Below are 27,368 nucleotides of genomic sequence, written 5' to 3' on the forward strand. Positions count from 1 at the left end.
ACCACCCAGAACTTGAGCGTCACCGGAACCTACAACGACAACCCGCAGCAACTCTCCGCCGCCACAGGGGTATTGAAGAAGGGGAGGTCAAGATCATAAGCCGGTTGCGCCACCGGAACCTGGTGCAGATCGTCTAGTGGTGCCACGAGAGCTGCGAGTTCTAGCTCGTCCACGAGTTCGTCCCGGACGGCAGCCTCGATCGCTGTCTCCCCGGCGAGAAGGCTGCTCGCCAGAAACCTACTTCGAAGGCTATATTTTCATCTAACTCCTCCTATTTTACCTATTTTTAAAATTTTTCCCGATATTTTGTAAAATAATAACGAAATACTCTCTCCTCGTCTTGTGAAGCTGGTTGATGAAGCAAGCGGTCGGCGTGCTGGATTTCGACGGGAGGCCATTGCCAAGGGTTCTTGACTTCATTCTCGTCGAACTTGCTGAAGCAAGGCATCCTGTAGGGTCCATAAAACAGTGTTTGCCTTCCATTTTTACATGCATATCAAGAGGGACACAATGTGAGGGGATCTACAGAAGTTTTATCCCAAAATAATAAGGAATTAATACATTATACTACTCAAGTCTCATACTGTTTATGATGATATGGCTAATCGTAATCAAACAAATTAACTACTACCAAATACACTTCAAAGTCTCGTAAAAGAAAAAAAATACAATCTCCCGGCAGCAATACATACAAACCTGCTACAACAGAAAAGTACGATCACTGGATACTCCTACTTGTACAAAAGTGGTCCTGACCTTGACACGGCGAATCTCTGCAAGGGGCTTGGCCCCTGGCCTCCTCCAGAACTCGACCCCTCTGCGAATTTTACTTTTCTGTTTGAGCTGTACTCTAATGGCCCTGAACTCCTCATATTCCGCAGCTGCTTATCGCTGCGTTTTAGTCGCAGAATATCATCATATCGAGCATCGTCGTGCCTCTGGAAGGAGGGACCAGCATAAGTTGTGTCGTATGAGATTGGTGTAGAATCAGCTCGGGCCTGTGGCTTGGTGTTTGGAGATGGCGCATGGGTCAGCGATATGAAGGGTGAGTGCCTTGGCGATGGCGGCTGTAGTTCTGTTGTCGTACTCATGGAGTTTCCATAGTACTGTCGATGCACTGAGCGGAGAATAGTATAAGGGATATGAATTTCAAGAGTGCTTCTAGGGAGGTACTTGGAGAGTTCGCATAGCTGATCCAAGAATATGAGCTTCGATACAATAAATGCCCTGCAAAACGTACGAGATAGCCTGTTAGTGGGATGGAGTTACCAAACTAGCCCTATCGCTAATTATTCACAACGAATCAACGATTCAAGCTTACTCATAACATAGTCATTGCCACCAGTCGAAATGCTTTAGGGGAAAATACAGTGCAACAACTTTAGTTTTCAAAGAAAAGTTAGTTGCATAGCTTAACTTAGGTGCACATAAATCACAAACAAATTTATGCAATGCATCAATTTTAGACATTAGAAATGTCGATCACTAATATAATAGATTGCAATACTGAATTGATATTACTTTATTTATGAAGCTGAACAAAGAAGTTTGCTTCGATGTGCTTATGTCTATAAGCAAATTTAATAGAAATATTACCTGCTACCATCACTCCATGAATCAAGTACTATCCCCGCAGAACATTTAACAAATATTTGCATAGCAGACTTTATATTTGCCTCAATCGATGTGCGGTTCAGTGTTTCTGGATCTGACATTTCCACAGCATGACCATTAGAAAGAGACTTTTTTTGCTGTGCTGTTCTTTCAGATCTTACATATTCACTTCCTGCAATGACAGCGTTGATGCACCTGCAAAACACAAATAGCCATCTACAATGAACTGCATACAGTAGTCCTTGCTTGCATCAGACAGATGGAACTTCTCAGTAAAATTTGTCAGGATACATATAGGAACTTAATTGTGCTACTTCTATTGTCTACAGTATTTTGTTCAGATAATCTGAAAAGAGACATTTAGTTTTCATTTTGACAAGTAACTTCGACATATATACATCACTTGTTTCAAGTAAAGTCACATCGTTATGACAGTCTTTTTATCGCTTAGACAAGAAATTTTACTTTTCCATGGATATAAGTCAAAAGCACATAAGGGTCGGCGTCTGTACTTAGAAAAAATACCTTGCTAAACAATGAACATTGTTGTTGAATCCTCCAGTGTTTATGTTATAAGTTGTCATGCTCCAGATATTAGATACCATAAATGCAGCACAAAGATAGGGAAGCAAGCTCCAAGAGTTATCACTGCCAATGCCAACTTCAGTCATAATTGCACGAATCCATTCGGTATCATGATCATCATCTGCACCCACAGTATTTGCTAACCTTCTCAATTTCGTGATATCAGCCTTCTCTGGTATATCAGCAGGCAACTGCTTAGCTGTGCCATGAAACAGAGACAGAATAAGAGGTGCTTTTTCTTCGAGAACTGCTCCAGTAGCCTCAACAAGCAACTTGCGGAATGCTACAGCCTGTCCAGCCTGAATACAAAATCCAACCAGTGTTTCTATCTCCGCTATTTGCTTTATATTTGCTTCTCTTTCAATCCGATCGCCATAACTTACACTTCCAGCCACACCCTCAAGAGCTTCACGGTTTGACCGCAGAGTTGTGTCAATACACTTCAATAAAGCAGCTGTGTGCTCCTTTAGCATCCTGTCAATTCGGTCAAATCCATAGCCACCAAAAATATGAATGAGGGCTTTGAGTTCTCGCATATCCGTGTATGATTCTGCTGTGTATGCACCAATCAGGTCTGAGCTCTTGAAGCAATGACGGCTTGGAGCAAACAGTACTCTGAAGTTTGAGATATCCTTGACAAAATTCTCAAGATACCAGTTACCAACAGATTCAATGGCAGAACCCGTTTGCATTTCTGTAGGTTTTACAAATTTCTGCAAGTAAGAAATGGGCCCTGTGAAACTCTCAGCCAATAACACCTCACGGATGCCTTCAGTAATATCCATACTAATATGCTGCTCTGCCAGGTGAATGATGCCGATGTGTCTCTGTATGAGAGACTCTATCACTGATGGACGCTGAAGATAGTTATCCGTTATCAAAACTGCAAGAAGCCTTCTCCTGAAGTTGCCAAGTATACATTCTCTCATGTACTTCACAAAGATGGCATACAAACTGAAGAATCAATAACCTTGGGAGTGAAGTTTAAGCAAAAACATGTAGTGACAGAAAAATAGAACAAGATGGCAATATGACAAATTATAAGGACTGGAAAATTTTCAATCAGGGATTGCGGAGCTGTTAGGTTATGGAAACAAAAACAAGCATCATGGTAAAGGAAACAACGTAGGGTGGAGACCTAGCTATAATTATTATTTTTTTCAAGATATCCAGACAAAGAGCCACTTTGTGCTCATTGTTTTATTTCCCTTTTTAGTAGATAAAAAAAAATGGAATAAGAAGCTTTGACGAATAAGAAGTGTCTAAATCTGCAAAAAAAAAAAAAACTCAAATATTAATTAGTTTAATTTCAATATTTGAAAAAACCATAGATTTGCATGAACAAGATGAATATCATACTAAGCTACAATCCAATTATATAGCGGATGCCAACACAACCTTTCTTATTTCAAATCACAATTAAATAACTTTTAAATCCTCTAGTAAGCACTCTTTAGAAAATTTATGAAAACCTGTTTTACCAATATGTCTGTTAGACGTTATTACTGTCTTTCCTTAGAAAAATGTTCTTTAGAAAATTCATGTTACATCTAAAGCTAATAAAATCAAGGTTTAAAATCTCGACCCGTGCCGAGGTTTCGATCCCGGACTCGAACGACACGGTTTCGGTATCATATCGTGTCATACCGATATAGTTTCAATATTTTTTAAATATAAATATACATGCATAGTAATATTTAATTATTAAATATGTTTTACATATTGAGATGCTAAATTTATATTTTTAATATTTTCTCATAAGATAATGGCTATTAATTTTTTATAAAAAATATTTTAAAAAATAAGTAATTCTTAAAATTCAAAACTAAATTTAAAATTATAAAATTATTTGAAAATTTTAAATTATTTTTTAATGTATTTGTAAATTTTTAATTTAAAAAAAAAATTATTTGAAATGTTTAAGAATTATGTTTTTTTTATTTTTTAGATTTTTTAAAATTTATGTTTATTTTAAAAATTATTTAAAAAATTTGAAATAATTTTTAATTTATTATTATTATTATTAGTTTATTTTAAAAAATAGATATTTAAAAATAAAAAATTAACTAAATAAAAAAATCATGGTTGCGGTGACCTGCGGAGATCATCGCTGCACCGCTATTTATGCAGAGGGTTTTAGGAATATATAATATTTTATTAAAATTTTTATATATTTTTGCGATAATTTAATTAGGAATTTAAAAAATATATTTGATTATTTATTTAAATTAGAGATAATTAGATTATTAAAAAATAATAACATAACTAAAAATAAATAAATAAATAAAATTTTTATTATATTTTGAAAATTAAAATAAATATTTAATTAATTAGATAATTTTATTAGGGTTTAATTAAGTCTCTTTAAATTATCCCTATTCATCCTGGGAATTGTTTTAATTAAAAAAAAACAGTCATTAAAAAATCTGACCTGACCCGTGGCCGCGCGACTCTAGGGTCACGCAGTCCCCATCCACAGAACTGTGAGGGTGCGCGACCCCTTCCGTGCGGTTGCGAGGGTCGCATGGCCTCTGATGCGGCTCCACAGGTCACGTGGCCCCTCCTATGAGGCCACTGGCGTCGCGACGCCCCTCTAGGGCGGCCACGGGTGTCGCGATGCCTTGACGGTTGCCGCTTGGACTGGTGTCGGGTTCGTGCCAATGCCGGTCGACGGGCAGAACGAAATTTTCTGCTCGTTTCGACCAGCTCGGCACAAATCTCAATCCATGAGTAAAATCTAGTTTTCTCAATGCATATTTTTAAGTAAAATTCATTATGTGTGACATTAAGATCACTTGCAATGTCAAGCCTAGCGCACAAGTTTCACTTGCCAATACATGCAACCAAAAAAGATTTTCCACATTTCTCACATTGTTGGTAAGATATTGTTAGCCATCATGACAAAGCCAAGCCCAAGGTATTGATACATTGTAGCAAAGTTAGCATGTGGCGATCGACATGACACACACAATCATGTTATGCCATAAAATATTTGCAAGACCTGATGGCATGACTCATCACTATGTCTTTGTATTCAAATACTAGAACCTAACCTCAAATAAGGTACTGACAAATAGCTAGTACACTTAGGGACGGATCCAAGAATTAGAGTTGGGAGAGCTTGAACTTAATGAGGTGGGTTGGACTTTGGGTGTGGAAGGAATGGACTTGAATGGGCTAAGTAAAAAATTTACATAGGTGATCCTGCTCCGAGATTCTAGCAGGACTCACTGGTGACTTTGCACTCAAAGAGTAATGAGCAATATGTAGGTTCCTCAAGAATTAGAGAGAAGAAAGATAATAACCTTTTCCTTTCTTACTATCCTTTTGTGCATTCCTCTCTTCAACCTTTCCTCTTTCTCATTAATGAGGTGATGTGTATTTATTATGAAAGAGTAATGAACCAATAAGTGGTTCAATAATAAGAGCATTAATTATGAGAGACCTTTCGCCTCCAAACTTTGAATGAAGCTAGGATTGATGAGAACATAATGAATGCATATGATTAACAATTTGACTTTTCTGCCTATTCCCCTTTCTCCCATATCTATAGTCTCATCATAAATGGATACTGAAAATAAGCAGCGTTTAGGCATTTAATACAGGCCACAATAATGCACAGAGTTAATGCAGTGAGTATCACCACTCTGGATTAGCCTCCCAAGCTGATAGGATGCCCGAGTTATTACTCAGTTTCTAAAACCTAAAAAGGGTACTGGAGCACCAAGCCGTAACTCTACGTTAGACCCATTCAGTAAGGCTTAGAAATGCTAAAAGCTTTTCTAGTGAATAAATTGCCCAAACTCAATTAGCGTGATTATTGCCTGAGTGGGATATCTTCACTCTTTGACATTGACTTTGACTACCACCTCACTTGGTATGTTGACTTCTTGACGCCATATGACACCTTCTGTGGATCGCCACATCAATAGGTAATAATAAAAAATAAAACAATTGGACTGGGACAGCCCTAAGCAAGATCTGTCAATGGGTACACTACCAGTATATAATCAGATCATATCGTACAATAAGGAAACCGAGTCCATATATATTTTTGGATAACATATTATATCATATGAAGAAGAGGAGCCTTGGCGCAACGGTAAAGTTGTTGCCATGTGACCAAAAGGTCACGGGTTCGAATTCTGAAAACAACCTCTTGCAAAAAAACAGGGTAAGGCTGCGTACAATGGATCCTTCCCCGGGACCTCGCATGGCGGGAGCTTCGTGCACCGGGCTACTCTTTTTTTATATTATATCATATGAAAACACGTGTCTTCGCAGATGCTGGTATCTATCATGAGTTCCTTTAGCTAATCAAGATGCCACTTTCTGAACTGATCAAACCATTCTTTTAAGCTTAATGATATTAAAATAGTAATAGCTTTTGGATATAGTTGCAAGTAGTGTGCATCATGGAGTCATTTTTGCAAATAAAGATGCCATTTGACCTCCCAGGGTAGGTAACTGCAATATTGCACCCACAAAGGGAGTTTATTCAGTTTTTTTTTCTGAATCCAACCCACAGGCATACAAAATAAATATGCACAAATGCATGCCACATCATCACATCAATTCAGAACGTGATAAGCGCGGCACAAGGTGACAGCTTAGATACCATGCTTCAGCATGATTTAATTAAATGTAGCAATATATGAACCAGCAGTATGTAAAATTGGTTGAAATTGATACCTCACGCAGGACAAAAACATGATTGAGTACACATACAGGTTCCATATCATTCAAGACAGAACAAAGATTAGTCAACCTCTGCAAGGCAGCTTCCAACCTGTAATTAAGAAGTAACTCCTGAGTTATTAATTATTTAAGTATGTCCAACAAATCCAAAATGTACAACTACCTACATTTTCACAGAATTGCTGTTTTCTGGATGGCTCTCATGTCCAGGTTTTTGGATAGATAATCCTTTTGGTGATTTGAAAGAGGCAGCTGAACCTCTTAGCATGTTATTTAAATAAAATGCAGCTTGCTCAGGGATAAGCTGAAAAAGAATAATCAAAAGAATAAGAAAGAGATATGACTTGTCAAAGTTGTAGGGGGAAGTGAATACCTGTGTTTCTAATGAGCCTAATCCACCTTCTGAGTCCAGGATGTTGATAAGACCTTCCAATCCACCCATGATGGACTCAATCAGGGACTCAACATATAATATCGAATCTCTTCCTATTTTATCCACCTGCATTTACAGAAAGTAACTGAGTAAGAAAATTTACAAGAGCATTAGTGATGTCATATAAAAATAAAACTATGCTTGTTGAATTGAATAAAGATAAATGGAGGAAAGCTCAGTGAATGAGGCTCATGGCAATATAAAATTCGGGGACGAGCAATTTACAGTACTCACTCAGTGAACAACATCAACAAGCACTAGTCACTCAACTCCAAGCAGTAACAACATTATGGAGTTAAGGCCACCAATTAGAGTCAAACTACGTGGGCAACGGGCATAATGTTTTGGTCCAAATACCATGAATTTAGCACTGGTAAATCTAGATATATAAACCAGAAAGAATGTTAGAAAGATACAACCTAGAGGTTTGATTCTATCCATTAAGATTATGCAGAAGAGAAATATCTATATTTCATAATGTTGTTATAAGTATGATAATTATTAAATTATAAATCTACAAATTAATTGCTAACAGCTTAATCTTTTGAAGCAAGTGATCATCCAATCAAATCTAGCTCATGCCACATTAATCTCATTATTTGAATTTATTATTGTGGTTTAAAAATGATTCATTGGTTCAGTGTCTAACAAAATTGGACATATCTCTAAGCAGTGGATGGGCATACCTCCTGCCTTTATCTCTGAAGCATAGACATGAAACAGGACAGGTGCACAACCAAAATGGATATGGCGACATTATAATCTAACAAATGTACATTGTGAATATACTGGTATAGAAAATTAGTATAAAGGATTAACCAACTATGGAGCTTATAATACTACAAGAATTAAAATACAAGAAAACGTGCACTAAACGTCAATATAGAACTTAACAAGTCCAAGCTTCTCAGTTGTTACAGACTCCATATATGTAGTTAGCCTTGTACAACTCACTTGGCCAATGTATTCAGTAATTGACGTCAACAAATATAAATAGTACAAAGGTTTATATATGCATGATGTGCATTGATGTGTATTGAATCTACAACTAAATTGGTTACTTCACTTAATCAGCTTTATTCTTAATGGATTTAACCCAAAAAGAGTCAGCCGCTTTACTATTTATCCTCAAATCAATCATAGCTTTTCTTTAATGCTTTTTTAATAGTGGTTAAAAAATTAAGGGGTTTCTAATGATTCAACTTTTCTTTGAATAACCTTCATAACAAAAATTTAATTCTCATTTGCTGAGACGCCTAAAAAAGGTTTCTGGTAATTTCTTCATCAATAATTATTTCAAGTTTCCATTTATGACCCATATAGTATACGAACAATTGAAAAACACTAGACACTTAATGTTAATTGACACGTCTTTAATATGTGCATAAGGACTTTTGGCATCTTTTAACTCTAAAAAGCAGCTCAAATTCAATTTCCAACTCTTCGAACACTTTCATCTTACAAGTTACAACAGAAATCAATATGACGTTCTGGAATGCAAAATCATATTTGGTCTCAACTGGATTCATTTGAATTTTTCGATTCCAGCACACCGGGGGAAAAAATAGAAAAATCAATAGTACCTCATCAGGAAGTATTGCAGAGGCACATTGTGGAAAACTACTTGCAACTCCAAGCCATGCACAGCAATGCTGCGGTCTTCCTTCAGGGCCAAACATTGTATTCCTAAACACCTGTTAAATTTACTTGTGAACATAAAGGGAAAAGTCTACTGAAATGCTACCCATAAAAGAGGGTTCTACATGAAATTTGCAAAATTGATAATCATTAGGTAAGAAGTCTGCAACTTACAACTGTTAGATGTTGATGGTAGAAATACAGTTTTTTAAAGCTTCCGTATCTTAGAAGTTGACTCTCGAGTTCATCAACGCATCTAGGAATGAAAAACTTCTTAGAAACACCAAAGTGAGATGGTAATGCAATTAAGTAAAAAAAATAATGGAATAAGAAAGTAATCAAGCTAAAAAGATAATTATCATGCACACAAATTAAATGGATTAATTTCTTGGTAGTCACTTGCCTAAAATCCCTGATTTCACCTTGATACAAGAAGTTATGATATGAAAAGCAAATAATTCAGACAAGGTAATTCTTGATAAATTCAATATCTTTTCCTCTGAAGAGAAAAATAAAATAAAATCAAAGGGCATTTTGCATACCCTTAGTCCTGATTATATTATAAGGCCATATACACATGGGGTAAATAGTAATGACTCATTATACTCATTATCAACTCGTGATTGTTCCAACTATTTGAGGTGTGCTATATAAATTTTAACCCTCCACTAAGCTCTATGCAAGGCAGGTAAACAGCAACAACTAACATTGAAAGTTAGGCTTATATGCATAATCACAAAAATAATAAACACCTTGACCAGTTATACACAGTGTTTCCTTCTGATAACAACCCTTCCTTTCCAGTGGACACTGTAGCCTTCTCCAAGTGCCTAATGTTTACAGAAGATCGTGAAGATGTAACTATCATTAAGATTGATAACCAGTAGTTGCGCAATTCCTGCAAGCCAAATGTAATGAAATCAATCAATTCCTGGAAAAGATAAATCATATGACCATGAAAATCCTGTGGATACCACCAGCTAAAGAAATGCACCATGCAAAACATAAGCACATACGAAGGATCTTCAATACATACTAAAAGTCAACAACGTGGGGAACTCAACCAATCTAAATCATGCAAAATCCTTTGGTTACATAATCATATCTGACGTACCAACATGCATAGCTGCACACAAAAAACAATTTTTAATAGGATATTCTATATCCATGATGGTAATTGCTCCTGCCCTTAACTAGTACAACTGCTAGTTTTAATTTTAGTAAATGACCACCAAAAAGATTGTTGTTAATAATGATACTTCATGTTGGGGAAACTAATCAGGGGAAAATCATCAAATATTGTTATTCATAATTAGATAGAACTCTCTCCTCATTTCATGTTTATCCAAATTAACATGCTTTAAGTCTCTAAATACTTATTTTCCATCTATTCAGACCTTGAAATCTCAAATTGACGGAATGGGAACCAACCTACAAAAGTTATTAAGGGCTCCTAATACCTAGACATGATCCTTGAAAATCAAAGGTTAACTCATGATAAATCCATATTAGGATAAATAACAACAACCAAGCCTTATCCCACTAGGTGGGGTCGGCTTTATTGATCCTTCTATGTCATTGGGCTCTATTCTCTATTATATTTAAATATATTGCTAACCAAGTCTTTTTTATTTCCTCTTTCTCATTTGATGTATTTTTTGGTTTCCTCTTCCTCGTTTGATATGTATATTTGTTATAGTTCACATTATCTAACTAGAGCATTTATTAGTTATCTAAGTACATGCCCGTATCATCTTAAACGTATCTTCCGGAGTTTTCCCTCAATAAATGTAACCCGACTTTCTATTTAATGTTTTTATTTCTTATCCTATCCATTATCGTATGTCTGCTCATGTGCTCGAGTCATAGAACATTCAACTCTATATAACATAACAAGTCTAATCACCGTTTTGTAAAACTTCCTTTAAATGTTGGAAGTACTTTACGATCACATAGAACACCCAACGCTCTTGTCCATTTCAATCATTCTGCTTATAGTCTATGTAAAACATCTCTCTCAATCCCTCCATCATTTTGCAAAAAAGATCCTAAATACTTAAATCTCTATGTTCTAGACAACATATCTTCTATCTTAACAATTGTCATATTATATCTAACATTGCTAAATTTAAATTTCATATATTTTATTTTTACTTAAATAAGCCTAAACCTTACACTTCCAGTGTTTCCCGCTAAAATTCCAGTTTAGTCCTTCATATGTCTAATCCAACAAAACAAGATCATTTGCAACAATATGCACTATGGTACCGTGTCTTGGATGTGTCAGTGAGTTCATCCATGATTAGTGTAAAAAAATAAGACTTAAAATTAATCATTAATGTAACCCTATCTTTATGGGAAACACTTCGGTTAATCCGCCTAAAGTTTTCACTATTGTCGTTATATCCTTAATTAGTTCAATATATGCTATGCTAACACCTCTCTTTTTTAAAATTTTCTATATAATTTCTTTTGAAACTCTATCATAAGCTTTTTCTAGATCTACGAATACCATGTGTAGATGTTGCTTTTGTTGCCCATACTTATCAATTAGTTACTTGAGAAGATGTCTAACTTGTATTGTTGACCTTCCAGGCATGAATCCTAATTGATTTTCGGTCATCGTGGTCACGTTCCTTAATCTTTTTAATAATTACCCTTTCCCAAAGTTTCATGATATGACTCATTAGTTTAATACTCTTATAGTTTGTACAATTATATACAACTCCTTTGTTTTTACACAAGGGAACTAAAGTACTTACCCTTTATTGATTAGACATTCAATACCTTGTTTTCCTAGACACTTTCATACCTCTAATCCAACTACTTTTCAATTTTGCATCTTGTTCTACATTTGAAGTTTAAATTTTACAATAAAAATTTAAATTTTTACACTACATACTTAAATTACTTAAGTTAAGTTGATCACCTAAACCTTCATTAAAAAGTTGATGAAAATACCTCTTCCACCGCTATTTTATTTCCTCATCATTTACTAGTACCCTATTGCATTCATATTTAATACATCGTATTTGGATAAGATCTCTTGTATTTCTCTCTTTTACTTTAGTTATTCTATAAATCTCTTTCCCCATCTTTTATATCTAATATTCGATATAGGTGTTTAAAAGTTTCATTTTTTTTCTTGATTCACTGCTTTCTTAGCTTCATTCTTGGTTACTGTATATTTTTTAAATTTTTTCTCGTTCTTACAAGTATATAATGCCTTATAGGATGTTCATTATTTTTTCCACTTTCTCTCATACTTTCTCATTCCACTACCAAAATTCTTTACTATTGGTGTATGTCCCTTTGACTCACCAAGTACACTCTTGACTACTATTTTCAACTTTAATATCATCTTATCTCGCATTCGAGTCGTATATTTCTCTTAATACTTTAATCTACCCTCGCCTTAAATGTGTTTTATTTCTCATCCTTTAACTTCCACCACTTAATTCTAGGAGTTGTGCACATTTTTCTTTTATTAATACTATACTTGAGGCGTATATCCAAATCTTTACACCACTTAATTCTATATACTTTATTTTTCACTCCAACATGCTCATTTAGATCTCCTCCTATTAAAACTATTTTGTTTGACTGAATGTTTTGTAATACCTCATCTAGGTCGTCCCAAAACTTAGATTTAGTGTTTTCATCTAATCCTACTTAGATGCATATATGCTAATTACATTAATAGTTTTTTTCACCACTACTATCTTGAGAGCTATAATCCATCCCCATTTCTAATTACTCCTACAACTTCATCCTTTAATGAACTATCTACAACAATACCTACTCCATTTCTTGTTTTACTCATTCCTATATACCATAACTTAAAACTCAAGTTCTCTATTACCTTTGTCTTCTCTCCTATCAATTTTGTCTCTTTTACACACGGAATACTAATTCTTCTCCTAATCATCGTATCTACCACCTCCATTGTTTTACTAGTGAGTGTTCCTATGTTCCATATTACAAATCTTAGGTCATTAATTTTCCTATAATATTTATTCTTATCCAACTTATGATATGAGAACTCTTGCATATTTAACCTTACATCTAAGTTTTCATGGAGATGTAGCAGTCTTTGTTGAAACATTACAGTTGGACACCTTTCATATTTAACACTACACCTGAGTTCTGGAGATGTAGCGATCCTTATCGAGACGTTACAATCAAACCCTGTAACATGTTTATTCTAGAGAATAGTCTAACATTAGTCCAATAGTTTAATCGATCCATTTGTTAAACATTTGTTTCAATTTAACGTTGGTTGACAACCAAATATAACCCTCACCCTTTCTCGTCCAAACTTGGGACCAGCCATCTCCAAAGGAGCATCTAGTAAGCCTCATTAATCAAAACTTGTTTGGGGTGTCAAAATCAATGACGGAAGGGTTGTTGAATGATTCTACCTAACAGTTCCATGTCAAAATAAGTTATCTTTGTAGATTAGGTTAGGGTGCAAGAATAAATGGGGAAGGATTGTTTGTTCTTCCCGCTGTGAGTTATTCTACCTAATAGGTTCCCCTAATGCAATTTATACTTATAACTAAATTGATTGTCAAACATAATCAGCAAAAAGGAAGAAATTGTTGAGACAATAGTTCCTACCTTGTGATCAAGTTTGGCCATGGTATTTTGATGGTTTGGCAAACCTTCTTAAATAGTTTTAACTGCTAAAAAACAACAAATAGGAAGGCATACAGAGAACAGATATGATCTAAAGAGTATTCTTACTTACAGAAAGATCACATGAAATGGATGAGACATTCTCTCCTTGAGGCTTCGGTATGTTTTCGAGGCAATGAACAACTTGCTGAAAGAGGGTCTTCAATGTGGAATCTATGTCCAGAGCCACCATACCAGGAGTTCCAAGTAAAAAGCGTATTCTCCCAGCAGCAGATGACAAATATGAAAGTGCATAACCCTTTATTGCTGCAAATAAGCAGATTTATCAACTAAGACGAATGTTTTCCAAGATATCTAAATGCAAATCGTAATCTGTATAGAAGAAACTTGTTCAAGTTAACAAGTTGCAACATTGAAATCTATAACTTAGATGAGGGAGATGGTTACACTTTAAGCCATATAGCATAGGGGTGGCAATTTCTGACCCGACACGAAAACACGATCCCAACCGAACACGAAAAAATCAGGTTAAGGTTAGTTCTTATTGGGTTTGGATCAGTTTTGGATCGAGTTCGGGTCAATATGAAATGACCCGATTACAACCCGCGAACCCATTTATAAATATGTTTAGGTCGGATTCTGGTTGAGTTTGGGTCATAATAAGCATATTTTTATAAAATGAGTCTTTTCGGGTTGAGTTCGGGTTAAGATGAACATGCTTTTATAAATAGGTCATTTCGGGTCGGGTTGGGTTGAATTCAGGTTGTGGGTCATTTCAAGTCGAATAATTTGACATGAAATATTAATCAAGTCAGGTTCGAATTTTGATGTTCCAACCCGTTAACCCACCAATCCGAACTTGATCCGAATTGCCACCCCATTATAGCATCAACTAAAGCTACAAGATAGGATTCATCTGAGTTTCACAATTCCAAGAATTACTGTAAAACAAACATAGCAAGACCACTAAGTCATACTGCTCTTTGATATAACATGATAAGAAAGACAAACGACAAGATTAGAGGGAACTAAATAAGTTTGGGAAAGCAAATTTTTCAAAAGTAAAAAACGCATCTACAACTAGGATAGAGGATAAAATGTGTGTTGGAAAAAAAAGCATAAGTATAGGTAAGTTCAAAGGACAGAAAGATATCCTGGCTTGGAGGTGATTTAATTGAGATTCATAGCACAAAGAATGAGAAAAGAACTGGAAAAACTTTACCAAGTATAATAAATCAGATATGAAATTAACAAGCATATTAAGGAATGACCATGTAGTCACAAGCATCATAGCTTCTTCTTCTTGTTTTTATAGTGACAAATTATTCTCAATTTCATCATTCATGCATTAAAAAAAAGGGCAGCCCGGTGCACGAAGCTCCCACTATACGAGTTCCGAAGAAAGATCCATTATACGCAGCTTTACCCTATTTTTTACAAGAGTTGTTTCCAGACAATATTAAATGTTAACAGATAGAAGATTGACAATACAATGGATTTGAGAAAAACTTATCTAATTCCAGCAAGAAAAAAAGACAAACTCAATGGTGCAAGATTAGAAGAAGAAAAATCATGTTGCTCACTACTGGACATTACAACTTGTACATCTAGGGAGATACGCATGCATAGTTCAATAGACAATATAGAAGACAAAAAGAAGAAATCCAACTGCTTTATTAGCACATTTGGAAACTACTAAGTAAAAGCATTTTTACAAATGGAGAATTAAATCTAATCACTTAACATCATGCACATTCAATCTAGTGCATAAAAATAACAAAAACTAGATGATTGCCCCTAAGGAAGAACCTGTTCCTATTTCTTGTAATAAAAACAGCTTAAAGATTGTCAATCACTAACCAGCCATATATTTGCGAATTAAATGACAGAGCTTGTCAATTCCATCAAGCAAGAAACCAATAGTCGGGTCCGCTGCATCCTGTTATCAGAAACACAAATTAGGACATCAAAGCAAGAAAATGACAATAATATGCTAGATTGGCATTTGCATGAAATGAAACTGAACTATGTGAAACTTACAATCTCAATCGGTATTGCACGTGCTGCTTTGGGTTTTGGCTGAATTCCAACATGCTGAAAGTACCAAATTACCTCTGACTGGGCCAAAGCAAGAGCAGAAAAGACCATCTGTCCAGCTCATGAAATTTGTTGGATTTAATAACGCATGGGGGAAAACCGAAGAGAAGTTCAAAGAATTTATAAACATTGATGACAAACGTAGTGTCTGAAGGAAATGAAGACATCTAAATAAATTTCTGACAAATTTACTCTCTCCAGCTAATTTATATCTCCAAATGAGCGTGTGAATATGATGCCAGTCTTAGCTGTTAGGGTTACTCCTCTTAGTTTGTTGAGCATTTTATAGTGCCTAGCTGTCATTTATAACAAGTTGATAAATATTTTAAGGCTACTCCAAAACATATTAAATACAGTTTATATGCCTCTGGCTGTCCCTATTCAAAAATATATATTTGTACATTGCCAGAAAAAAAAATCATGTGGATGGTCCTCCCAGAAAGTCACATGAATAGTATACTTGCCATGAAAGATAAAAGAATTACGAGAAGCATTGCAGTTGCATATAGTTTTATAAATTTGACCATTAAGGATTAAATGAACAGAGATCATTTATATGGCCATAATCATCCTACATCCCTACTTATTGCTCAAAATATTAAGATCAACTAGCACTTAACAATTTACACTACACTAGATCAATTTTTTATAATCATGACAAGTGGACAAAGATCAGCTGAATAAAGAAAAAAGCTACTAGTGTGTCATAGACCTTAGCATGTGGGCACAATTACCTGAATGTTAGGTGCTAATAAACTTGGTTGGTCAGTGAAAAAAAGGACCATTCTTCCAATTTCTTGTTTCAGGAAGGTTCTTCTTTCACGATGTATGGCATCACATGTTGTGTATGCCTGTTCATGCACCTCACTAGAAAAATTAACCAGAAATGTCACACAATGTTACCAAGATCATAAATTTAAAAATTGAAGTATTTATAGAAATGAAGATGGCATCATAGTATTTTCTCCTCTATTTGGCAACAGTTGTTGCATGTTTCATAGGAACAATGTGACACCCAAATTTAGTCACACATGGAGTATCATTCCAATCATATAGGGGGGTGCATTTAAATGCTAGAAGAAGACAATATTATGATCCTGAATGTAATTTCAAATTCCAATCATATGAAGAATTTAAATGCTAGAAAATAACAAAATATTTACATGCTAAGATCCTTTAAGTATCTAGAAAAGTACAAGAGTATAAGTTAAAATGCTAGGATATATGAATGCAATTTACCTAAAGTACAAACCTTATCATCTTCTCAACTTGTTTTGCAACATTATATTCCAGATCTGCCTCTTTTTGTTTCGCTCGTCCAGATTTAGCTAACTTTTTGGATTCCAAAATGCTTGGAAGAACATAAAGCTGATAATCTTCATGTAATAGCTCATACTGTATGAAAAATGTTAAAATCTGCTTAGAAATTTTAACCAAAATACACCATAGTACCACACATACCTACCTCATCTCTAAACAAAGTGAGAACCAAGTGTTCCTTCAATACTACCTGAAACAAAAATGATGGTATTTGTTAAGAAAGGGGAAGAGAACATTTATTTTGAAATTGTTTGAACTTGGATGCACTGATAAAAAAACTATAATGATAATAATTAAAGAAAACATAACTTTCTCATTAAGGCATGTAAGGTATATCAAAGTTCAACTTAAACAAGAAAAGAATATTCAGAATAAGAAAAGAATTGGACTAAACCCTAAACCCTAAACCCTATTCAGAATAAGAAAAGATTATGCTACACTCATATTGCCTCATATTAGAACTTTCATGGAGAGGAATATTCAGAATAAGAAAAGAATTAATACCATATGAGAAGCAAATAAGCTACAATGGATGCACATAAGAGATGTCATGTGCAAGAATTTTTTTGTTTAACAAAGATAGATGGTGTTTGTGAATAATTAATTTTGCAAAAACACTATCTTAGCACAAGTTCACTGGAAAATGCATCAAATTAAGAAGTTATATGCTGAAAATTAGAATATTTAAGAGTTCAATATCAAAACTAAAACAGACACTAGTCGTGTAAGTAGGCATCGGATATCTGTTCTATTTCAGATCAAATGAAAGAGCATAGGGGTGTACCATAGCAATGTCGATGCTAGTAGCTCGAAGTAGTTCATCAGGACATACTAGATAGCCAAATAGAACCCATTCTCTGTAGGATGTAACATTTGCCAAGTCTTGGGCCCTCTGAAATACAAATTAGTTAAAAATTCATCTCAAAGACAAAGAAGAAACATAAGTAACATTCCTAACGTGTAAATTTTATCCTAGAGAAATACACCTACCATTGGGTGAGCAGAATTGGTAAGTATGTCGGGATAACGAGGATGAAAGGGACTTAGAAATCCCTCATTTCTCATTTTTCTGGTATCAGTAGAAAGAAAAATAATGGGGCCTACAGCCTCAAGAACCTGCAAATACAAATGATAAGAAATTGAGGTTCAAATATGTTCTAAAGAAAACCTGACCCATTTAGGAAGGAAACAATATATTAGAATACCAACAGAATTTATCATCCAATATCATTCATGATGTATTCTTATGAGCCACCAACCTACCCAAGATGTTAGCGACTTGGGAGAAACACCCTTCTCATAAGGGCCTCAGACTTCCCCAAGCTGACAATCCCACCACCGATTATATTCATGAAAGGTTCCCATCACACTTCCCCCCTTCTCTCAGATCCAACTTGCTCTAGAGCTAGGTTTGCCCTACAGCCCTAGTCCTATAGGCCAAAATTTCAAAATACTGAGATGATAGCTAGCTGGAACGGTAAGGTTATAGTGCCCACTAACCCACCATATGTTGCTACAAGATAGTGCTGGTCGGCACAAATTACAAGGAATTGGAAGAAGAGAGAAAAAAGAAGAGGAAGAGTGAAAAACAAAAAAGGATCCAGAGCTGCTTCTTCACATCCCAGCCTAGGCTTTAACCAGTTCATCGTCGTTTTGCATCATCTGCCTCTAGTTCATATCAGCTCTCTGGTGTTTGCCTCTCCAGCAAATCTTTTAACCATCAGAGATTCATCGTGGTGCTTGTGGTGAGGTGTTAACGGGTATCAGTGCTGGTATCTCCATAGAACAATTGGGCAAGACAAAGTATTTAAAACCATTCTTAGGCCTATGATTATGAAAGTCGGCTTTGACATCAAAATGTAATGGTTAGATAGGATGGAGGCACTCCCTTCACGTAAGGGCCTGAAGAATTCTTGAACCTGACCATTTTGAGTAAGAAATCACCATTTGACTCTCCAACTCCGACATTTGAAACGTAGGAAGCTATGAAAACTAACTGCATCAACCAGGTTGCCAGGACTCTGATGCTAGCCAGGACCAAGTCATTTATGGAACTATAACTGACAACAGAATGAAGATAAATATCCCGTCCATTTTACTAGAACTGTATTGTATTAAAATGATTCATACCCATCTTCTCTGATCTGATGGAAAAGATTGCCACAAAACAAGAAATGATGTGATACATAAATCTGAACTATGCGCATGGAAAAAAGTACACATTTTTGTTTCCTGGTATCATATAAATACTAAAAATATTAGTTTTCAACTTTTCATGTCTTAGAATGGCCATTATGAACACTCACTTTTCTTTTAGCTAAAAGTATCTACACCTACAGGTGTAGCTTCTTCCTGAAGGATAAAAGTATTGGACTATAACAATAAAAAAGATATCATTATGTCCATCAGAGTGCATTGAAACAGCATATGAGGTGATGCATACATGAGATGACTCACAGCAATCGAGGCAAGTATTATCACAGAATTGAACCATAGTAAGGAGCTTGCATAAATATGTAAGTGAAAGAATAGGTTATAAATTGACCATAAAGAAGGGCTTATTTTTTAATGAGTCCTTTTAAATTAAAAGGTGAATTAGAGAATGATAATTGATTGATTGACAAAACAGCATAAACTACTGATTTTTTTGTATTCAGTTATATTGTAGCAACTGACCAAAACTGAGATATCATCTATTTCTTCCCTTACTAATGTACGGATGATACAATGTCATATCTTATACAATGATGAACTTTACTAATAAAAAAATATCAGTGTAAGAAGGCATCAATATTCTACTGCAAGAGTATACAAGTACTCTATTATAAAGCAGGAATGGTAATAGGAACAGGCCAACAACATCGACCTCTCCAATACGAGGGCTAACAAAATTTAGATCTTCTTGCAGTCCTTTCACTGGTGGATCATAAGAGTCTACAAACTGAACCAATCTGTCAAATGGAGAAAGCAATCATTAGATGATCAACCAAGCATCGAAAGTATTTTCTTGCAAATTCAGAAGATGATAAAGAAGAAATAACCATATATACTAGTGCTGTTGAAAAGCTCAAAGACAAGCTAAAAGTTGCCAAAGACAATAAAAGGCCCATACAGTGCACAAGTCCTCAGCCAATGAGAGGTCTGTGGAGGCTCAACAATACATTGCATAGTGAATTTTTCTACCATCATTGGCATATTTTTCTTCCAAACCAACAACCAACTTTTTCACCATGTCAGCACTAAATGGAATAAGTTAGTATTCATTACACTTTGGGGCTATGAGGAAATTATTGTGTTATACATGTGGTTGATTTTCGAATAGTATTCAAAAGGATAAAAGAATGGATCGTTTTGATTTGCATTGGAAGGAGGGGAGGGAGAGAACATAGATTTTTTGATGGGAGAAGCCTTCAGTAAAGGAGAGGGTACTTGCAGCAGATGAACAGAGGGGGAGCACTCAGTAGATAGGGATGGGCACAGTTCAGTTTATCAGTTTAATAAGGAAAAGCAAAACCAATCCAAAATACTTTCAGGTTTTAAAATTCAAACCAAAATCATTTTGGTTTGGTTCAGATTGAAATTGTTGATTAAAAATAAACATAAATAAATCAAAAGCATATTAAAGACTAGTTTCCAGACACTAATTCTATTGAGATTAATAATAAAAATAATCATAAGTTAAGGCTTATGTTGATTAGGGAACACAAAAAGTAAATATCAAAAAGAAACCATAAAAACAACATATTAGTTTATCTATATATATACGCAAATACATATATATTATAAAAACCTTAAAAATTCAATTCTCTTTTAATGGTTCGCACAAGTTCAAGCCAAAACCAAAATAATAAGCTGAACTTTTCCTCATTCAAAATGATAAGTCAAAACCAAAATGTTGCAACCTATCATTTTCCTCATCCACGCTTCAGATGGTGTAATGATAAGCAATATATATAACCAGGTAGTTTTAGGAAGAGAAACTTTTGTTTATCCAAATGGTTCATTGTTAATGTACTAGGAAGTAGGAACTACTAAATAACATCGAGATAAAAGAGTTATGCAACATTGATTTTTCTAAAGCACTTGTAATAATTGGTAGATCCTTGAATAGGAGAAAATCCAAAATGTAGTTTTTTCAACTGATCATCTTCCTTTATGAAATTTCAAGCCTCTTACCTATGGTAGAAGTCACAATCGCGGCCACCTTTTAACATGGCATATAATAAGTTGTAAACCTGGAGCATCATTTTTCTAGGTATCTGAAAGACGAGTGTTTTTAAATAAGAAACAAAGACAAAAATTGCTGAAAAAAACAAGCATTTTATGGAAGTGAAAAATATAGATACTAAAACAAAAACACAAAACTATAAATGGAACTATTGAAGAGGTACCTTGTCGGATAAAAGATTTACTCTTACGAATGCACAGAAGAGATCCATAAATACATGCAAAATAAGAGAATTTTGATGGGGCTGCCATAATGAAACCAGCAACATAAGGTAAAATAAACTTAGACACCAACAGAATGTAATCAATGAAGGGTAAACAAAATCCATACCAGTAATGTGATGACTGTACTGCTCAGATCTAAAATAACGCGAAGAGCTTGTTCACGAAATGCCATTAAGTCAAGCAGTAGCTAATAAGAATAAAGAGATAATAGGGTGTTAACTCCAACAAGCAACATGTTCCAAAAATATGAATACTATCCACATGTCTGATAAGCCCATACCATAACACTTTATCCAATTTAATCAAACCTTCTATGTTATATTCACCAATGATCTTTCACGAACAAATTCAGTTAGATAGAAAAAAGAAATTCAACACTAAAAAACAAATGTAAACTCAAGTAACAAGGATCAAAAGAAAACTGCCAATATATTTTTGAATTGACAGGAGAGTTTTTACACATAAAGTCATTCAATTAATCATAAGATTGTAGTGAACCCACCTTTATAGATCTAAGTATGGAAGAATTAGGAAATAACATGAAACAAATATATAACAAAGAGAAAATACTAAGAGGGTTGTGTGGGGTAAATGGAAAAGATAAAATTTAAAATAATAGCATGTGAGAGTGAATAGGTGTAGCCCTGAGCAATAAGGAGAAAAAAAGATGGGTCAAAATGTTGCATATATGAATAGAGACGACAAACAGAAATCTACATGTATACAAGTTAAATCAATTTAAAGTTAAAGTTGTAAGGGGTCAAATAAGACGAAAAGAAACCACAAGTTAACATGGTTAAAAGTAACTTAAAATATCTTAATAAAAATATTGATGCAGTCTTGCTCAGAATTCAATGGAGAGACCATCATCATCAAATAGGGTTTGTCCCAACTATTTGAGGCAGACTATATAGATCTTATGAGCCCTATGCAAGGCCATATATAACTAGTTATATCCCCAAAAAAAATAATAATAGTTTTTTCAATTAATCAAGATAATTTACAAAAAATGCCGAATGCATTTTGCAAATCAGAAAGTTTCTGAAGCATACATTAACCAAAAAGATAAATACTATGGGAGCAACTTTCCAGTCAAGGAATGGGTAGAATGTAGAAGCCAGAAGAGTTACCATGACCCAAGGTTCTAGTTTCTGCAAATAATCTTCTGCATTTTCACTCAAAGCATCCAAAGCAAGTTTATCAACCTGTGAGATATACTAGACATGTAAACCAAAAACCAAGCTAAGCATGGTTATAAATGACATCAGAAAAGGATATCTTACTCGATCCAGTTGTAATTTGTTAGGATGTTCAGGAAACTTCTTTGACAAAAGTATGCATACTCTGGGAAAGTTTGGAATTATTCCAACTTTCCAAAAAACATCTGAAAACACATGTGCCCCCAGATCTGGTCTGTCCAAGACCCGATTTAACCTGTACATTTTCGCTAACAAACCTTCTGCAACTTTTGAAAGTTGAACCACCCACTCTATATTTATTGCCTTGTGGCCAGTTCCGGAGTTTGGTGGTGCCTCAGAACTTGAATTTTTCCAGCTCATAGATGTTGAAGGAGAAGATTCATCAGGACTTATGTACTCAGACCATCTAGACATGTCCCACTCCCTATTCTTAAAGGACCGTGGAGATGCATCATGAGTAGAAAAATGTGTTCTCGCCTTTGCCATAACTTCAGTTCTAGAAACAAATAAGTGATAACACATAGAACGCAAGTCATTGCTAAACTACAAAGCACCCATATTTTTGTAGCATCTTAAAGCCTTAAAATGCAAAAATTTATCATTAGATATGCAAAAATAATGAAAATATAAGTGAACAATTTATCCTAAATCAACAACAATAGTACAATTACCCAGGATGCATTTCTGTATTTACAGACATCTGATGGTCGATAGGGTAAATGAATAATTTCTCTATTGAAAAGCATTGAAATCTCATTCACTATAGCCAGCTAATCTTCCATTCATGAGAATAAATATCACTAAATAAAATATATTATTGGACGAAAATGCACATTATATTTCTTCATATCTATTTTAAGTTGATCTATTGGTCTTTCCCTTTGATAGCCTAGGTCGGATGATAGGATAATTTTGAGGCAAATCGTTGACAAAAAAATCATCTCAATCCAGGGGTGGACTTGGACAAGAGAATAAAAGGATAAGGGTAGTCGATGCCAACTGATGTCTGGCCCTGCCTGTAAACCTGATCCATCTACTGCTAGTGGATTGCTTACACTTCACTCTAACACAGACGGTTGATCACCATACTAAAATTTCCTTTTGGTTCACAGTTTCACACCCAAAACTCCCTCAAGCATTAAGACCCTTTTTTGCTCTAGAAATTGGCATTATCCAGAAAACCAAAACAATTGCTAGTGCAGCCAAACTTAAAAGTTTCGAAAGTACTTGGGACCTAGGGATCTATAAGTTTTTTTTACCTTTTTTTTTTCTTTTTTTACAGAAAATGAGGAGTTAATCCGACAGGTAGGTCTTCAAGAAATTTCTATCGTAGCAAATGTAAAAAATAGTGAGATTCGGGGGGGGGGGAAAAGCTATTGTATCTCTCAAAGCTATAAAACTCAGTTTATACAAACTTTGCATACAGCAAAATAAGAAGGAAATTGGTGTGAACTTACTATGACAGGAACAAGATAATTATAGGTAGAAAACACAAAAATAGGTACAGAATTATCTCCATTTTTGTGATAATTTTATAATAGTCAATAGTTCACTCTTAAACTGAAAGGTGTCAAAGATATTATTATGTTTGCATTGAACAAAATAACAGCAATCTGAGGTTGAGATGTTTACCATTTACGGAAACTAAACCAGATGGCACACCTTGCCCATGGACAAACACAGAAGGCAATGCAAACAAATGGAGGCAATGCAAACAAATGGAGGCAATGCACGATTCTCGAGTGGATCTGGCACAATGTCGAGTAGCTGGTTCAGCATGCCTACATCAAGAGGCTTTCACACAGGAATCAAGGAGCTGCAGCTGGACCAGTAGTGGAAATGGGCCATGATGCATAAATGAATGTCATTCACTTATGGCTGCAAAAGAGATGAATGGGACAACATAAAGGTGAGCAAGGGAGATCAGCAACTTCGAAGGAGTTGTTGATGACATCCAATGAAGGTAAGAGAGGAGTGGATGGCTCTCTCAGAGAAGTTGGAGGCAGCGGCCAAAAAGGAGCATTGGGTGGTGGTTGATGAAAATGGAGACAAAATTGGGAGATTGGTGTTTCCTCTGATTGCTACGAAGCTAGATTGCTAAAAGGGAGGGGGAGATCAAGTGTAGGGCTGTAAACGAGCCGAGCCGAGCTTTGGGGTGTTCAAACTTGTTTGATAAGGTAACCGAGCCGAGCCAAGTTTAAAATGAACCAAACTTTTGAAATGATTGTTCAAGCTTGGCTTGGTTTATTTTTTACGAGCTTGAGCTTTTTTGAAGCTGAGCTTGAGCTTGGTTCGTTTAGATATTATCGAGCTCTCAACTTGGCTTGAGCTTGGTTCAAGCTTGGTTAGTTTAGATGTTATCGATCTCTCAATTCAAGCTTGTTTGATTGGTTATTGAGTTTGATCATTTAAACTTATTTATTTATTTTAATTTATTTTATTATTTATTTAGCATATTGAAAAGAGTTTTATTAATGAATATGGTTCACGAACATTGGTCACTAACATTGTTCATGAATGTTAACGAGCTGATGTTCAATCTTGTTTGTTTAGTTTAATGAGCTGTTCAAACTTGTTTGTTTAATTAATCTTGTGTATATTGAACGAACATAAACAAGCTCTTACCAAGCAGAACACCAAGCTTGTTTGCGAACACTTGGTTCATTTACATCCCTAATCAAGTGGCTTAAGATTGGCAAAATGAGGTTGGTGGTGGGCAAAAGGAATAGGTCAGCGGAGACGACGCCATTGAGGATTTCCGCATATTCAATCTCAGGAAGAGATGAGCCAGAACAAAAGTCTGCCGGAGCAGAATGGCCGCACATAAGAGATTTCTGCAGTTGGAATGCATTGTTAGAAGATGATGAAAAGGCTGAGAGGAGGATGAGGAAATACATAGCCTAAGAGGTATCGAAGGTAGAATTGAAGGCTAAACTCACAAAAAGGCGTCGACAATGAGGAACTTGACAGAGGCTCTGTTGGACAAATTTCAAATAAATTAATTAAATCAATTAATTTTGTAACTGTCATGTTTTAGTGGGAATTAAATCAGTACAATAACTCCTGTTAGTGCTCCTTAATTCTGATATGAGTTCGATGTGGCTCTAGGCAACATTGGAGGTTGAGAGAAAAAGGTAGAACGAGATTGTAGCTTCATGACAAAGTGGTAAGTGTGAAGTAAGAGTTTATTTATATACTTACCCTATACATATATCATCAAAAAGGATATTATACGCAGCATGTTTAATTACAAGTTTAGTCATTTTACAATCCCTTATAAGAAGTCTGTGTCACCCTCCTCACGATCCTATCCATAGAAAGGAGTCCTAGTCGCACCCACTAAACTGATACATATAGGTAGAAAACACTATTTAGTCGAGCAATTACAAATATTTAGTTGGTACCTGCATGAGTGATTGCTCCAATAGGTCTTGGAAAAAATTTCCAATGGGTGTAAAATGTTTCGTTGGGTGCCCATACAAAGGGGCACTGCGCTAGGGCAAATGCCCTTCCTAATTTACCCCTTCTAGAGAGTGTGAAGCAGCCCTGGAGGCGCTGCTAAGATGACGGTTTCACCTTTTGCTCCAACTACAACTACACATTTCTGAATTTTTATTTTATCTAGCAACTACTTTCTTCATATAAGTTTATATAGATGTTGCAGGTCATACGAAACAGATGATTGATCCAAAATAGGATATTGTTTTTTAACTCAGCCTTATTTAGAATTAATCAAATATATTTCATCCCATGATTCTTATAATATTTGGCGTAGGTTAAAAGGAAGATAATTTGGAACTAATGTTTCAACGGCTCTTGAGAGGTGGGAAGGACTCGATACCCAAAAAATGGCCCAATTTATACAGACATTGCATACAACAAATAAGAAGGGAACAAATGTGATAGTTTCACATTTTGCTCCAACTACAACTACACTACACGATTCTAAATTCTTATTTTATCTAGCAACTATTTTCTTCATATAAGTCTATATAGATGTTGCAGGTTATACGAAATAGGATATTGTTTTCTAACTCAGCCTCATTCATAATTAAACAAATATATTTCATCCCATGATACTTATAATATTTGGCCTAGGTTAAAATGAAGATAATTTGGAACTAATGTTTCAACGGCTCTTGAGAGGTGGGAAGGACTCAGATACCCAAAAAATGGCCCAATTTATACAGACATTGCATATAACAAAATACGAAGGAAACAAACGTGCACATACTAGGACGGCAGCAATACAATTACTGGTATATATATATATATATATAGCATTGTTCACACAGTTCATCGCAGTATGAAATAAAAGGTTCGTGCAGTTAGATCATTGGCCTAATATTGAACAAATTGAACTGACAAAAAAGGCGAAACGGAAGAATCAGAGACTCGATGGGAAGAGGCAATTGGGAGGTACCTCAGTGAAGTAGACGGAGGCGGCGAGAGGCGGAGATCTGCAGATCCGAGGCGTCTGGAGTGAGCTGAGCATCCGCTAGGGCTTCGTTCGAGGGGCAAAGGGAAGGAGGTGGAGAGAAGCGAGGTGACGGTGGAGAAGGTGAGGGATCGGATCGAGATCTGAGAAGCGGGGATGGGAGGAGAAGGGGGCGGTGGAGTCGGCACAACACCAGTCACCAGCTGCCTGCTGCTGCGGTGGTAGTGCGGGGTTTGTTGGTGCTTCCCAGAGTAGA

At 35.4% G+C, this 27,368-nt stretch overlaps 1 protein-coding gene across 1 annotated transcript; it reads right to left on the reverse strand.

Moving 5' to 3' along the window:
* Positions 1-513: 513 nt before the first annotated feature.
* LOC121971318 (probable protein NAP1) lies at positions 514-27,368 on the reverse strand. Its single transcript, XM_042522516.1, has 24 exons — positions 27,098-27,368; positions 22,759-23,170; positions 22,606-22,680; positions 21,582-21,662; positions 21,415-21,495; positions 21,200-21,282; positions 19,890-19,974; positions 18,014-18,139; positions 17,808-17,915; positions 17,169-17,213; positions 16,956-17,098; positions 16,438-16,570; positions 15,647-15,754; positions 15,467-15,545; positions 13,719-13,912; positions 9,721-9,866; positions 9,143-9,224; positions 8,914-9,024; positions 7,271-7,396; positions 7,065-7,201; positions 6,892-6,988; positions 2,140-3,131; positions 1,597-1,809; positions 514-1,227 (listed from the first exon to the last, which is right to left on the reverse strand). Exons 2-24 carry the CDS (start codon positions 23,158-23,160, stop codon positions 732-734), a joined length of 4,143 nt encoding a protein of 1,380 aa, XP_042378450.1. The 5' UTR covers positions 23,161-23,170; positions 27,098-27,368; the 3' UTR covers positions 514-731.

This window comes from Zingiber officinale, chromosome 4A, assembly GCF_018446385.1.
Source record: "Zingiber officinale cultivar Zhangliang chromosome 4A, Zo_v1.1, whole genome shotgun sequence".
In the NCBI taxonomy this organism is placed as follows: Eukaryota; Viridiplantae; Streptophyta; class Magnoliopsida; order Zingiberales; family Zingiberaceae; genus Zingiber; species Zingiber officinale.

Excerpts from the sequence above, each read along its gene's own strand:
- LOC121971318 (XM_042522516.1), bottom strand. The coding sequence starts at position 23,160 with ATGGCAAAGGCGAGAACACATTTTTCTACTCATGATGCATCTCCACGG. Across the intron at positions 19,975-21,199 it reads GATTGTGACTTCTACCATAG|ATTGGTTCAGTTTGTAGACT; the intron begins GTAAGAGGCTTG and ends TCCATTTGACAG. Across the intron at positions 17,916-18,013 it reads CCAATTCTGCTCACCCAATG|AGGGCCCAAGACTTGGCAAA; the intron begins GTAGGTGTATTT and ends TTTGTATTTCAG.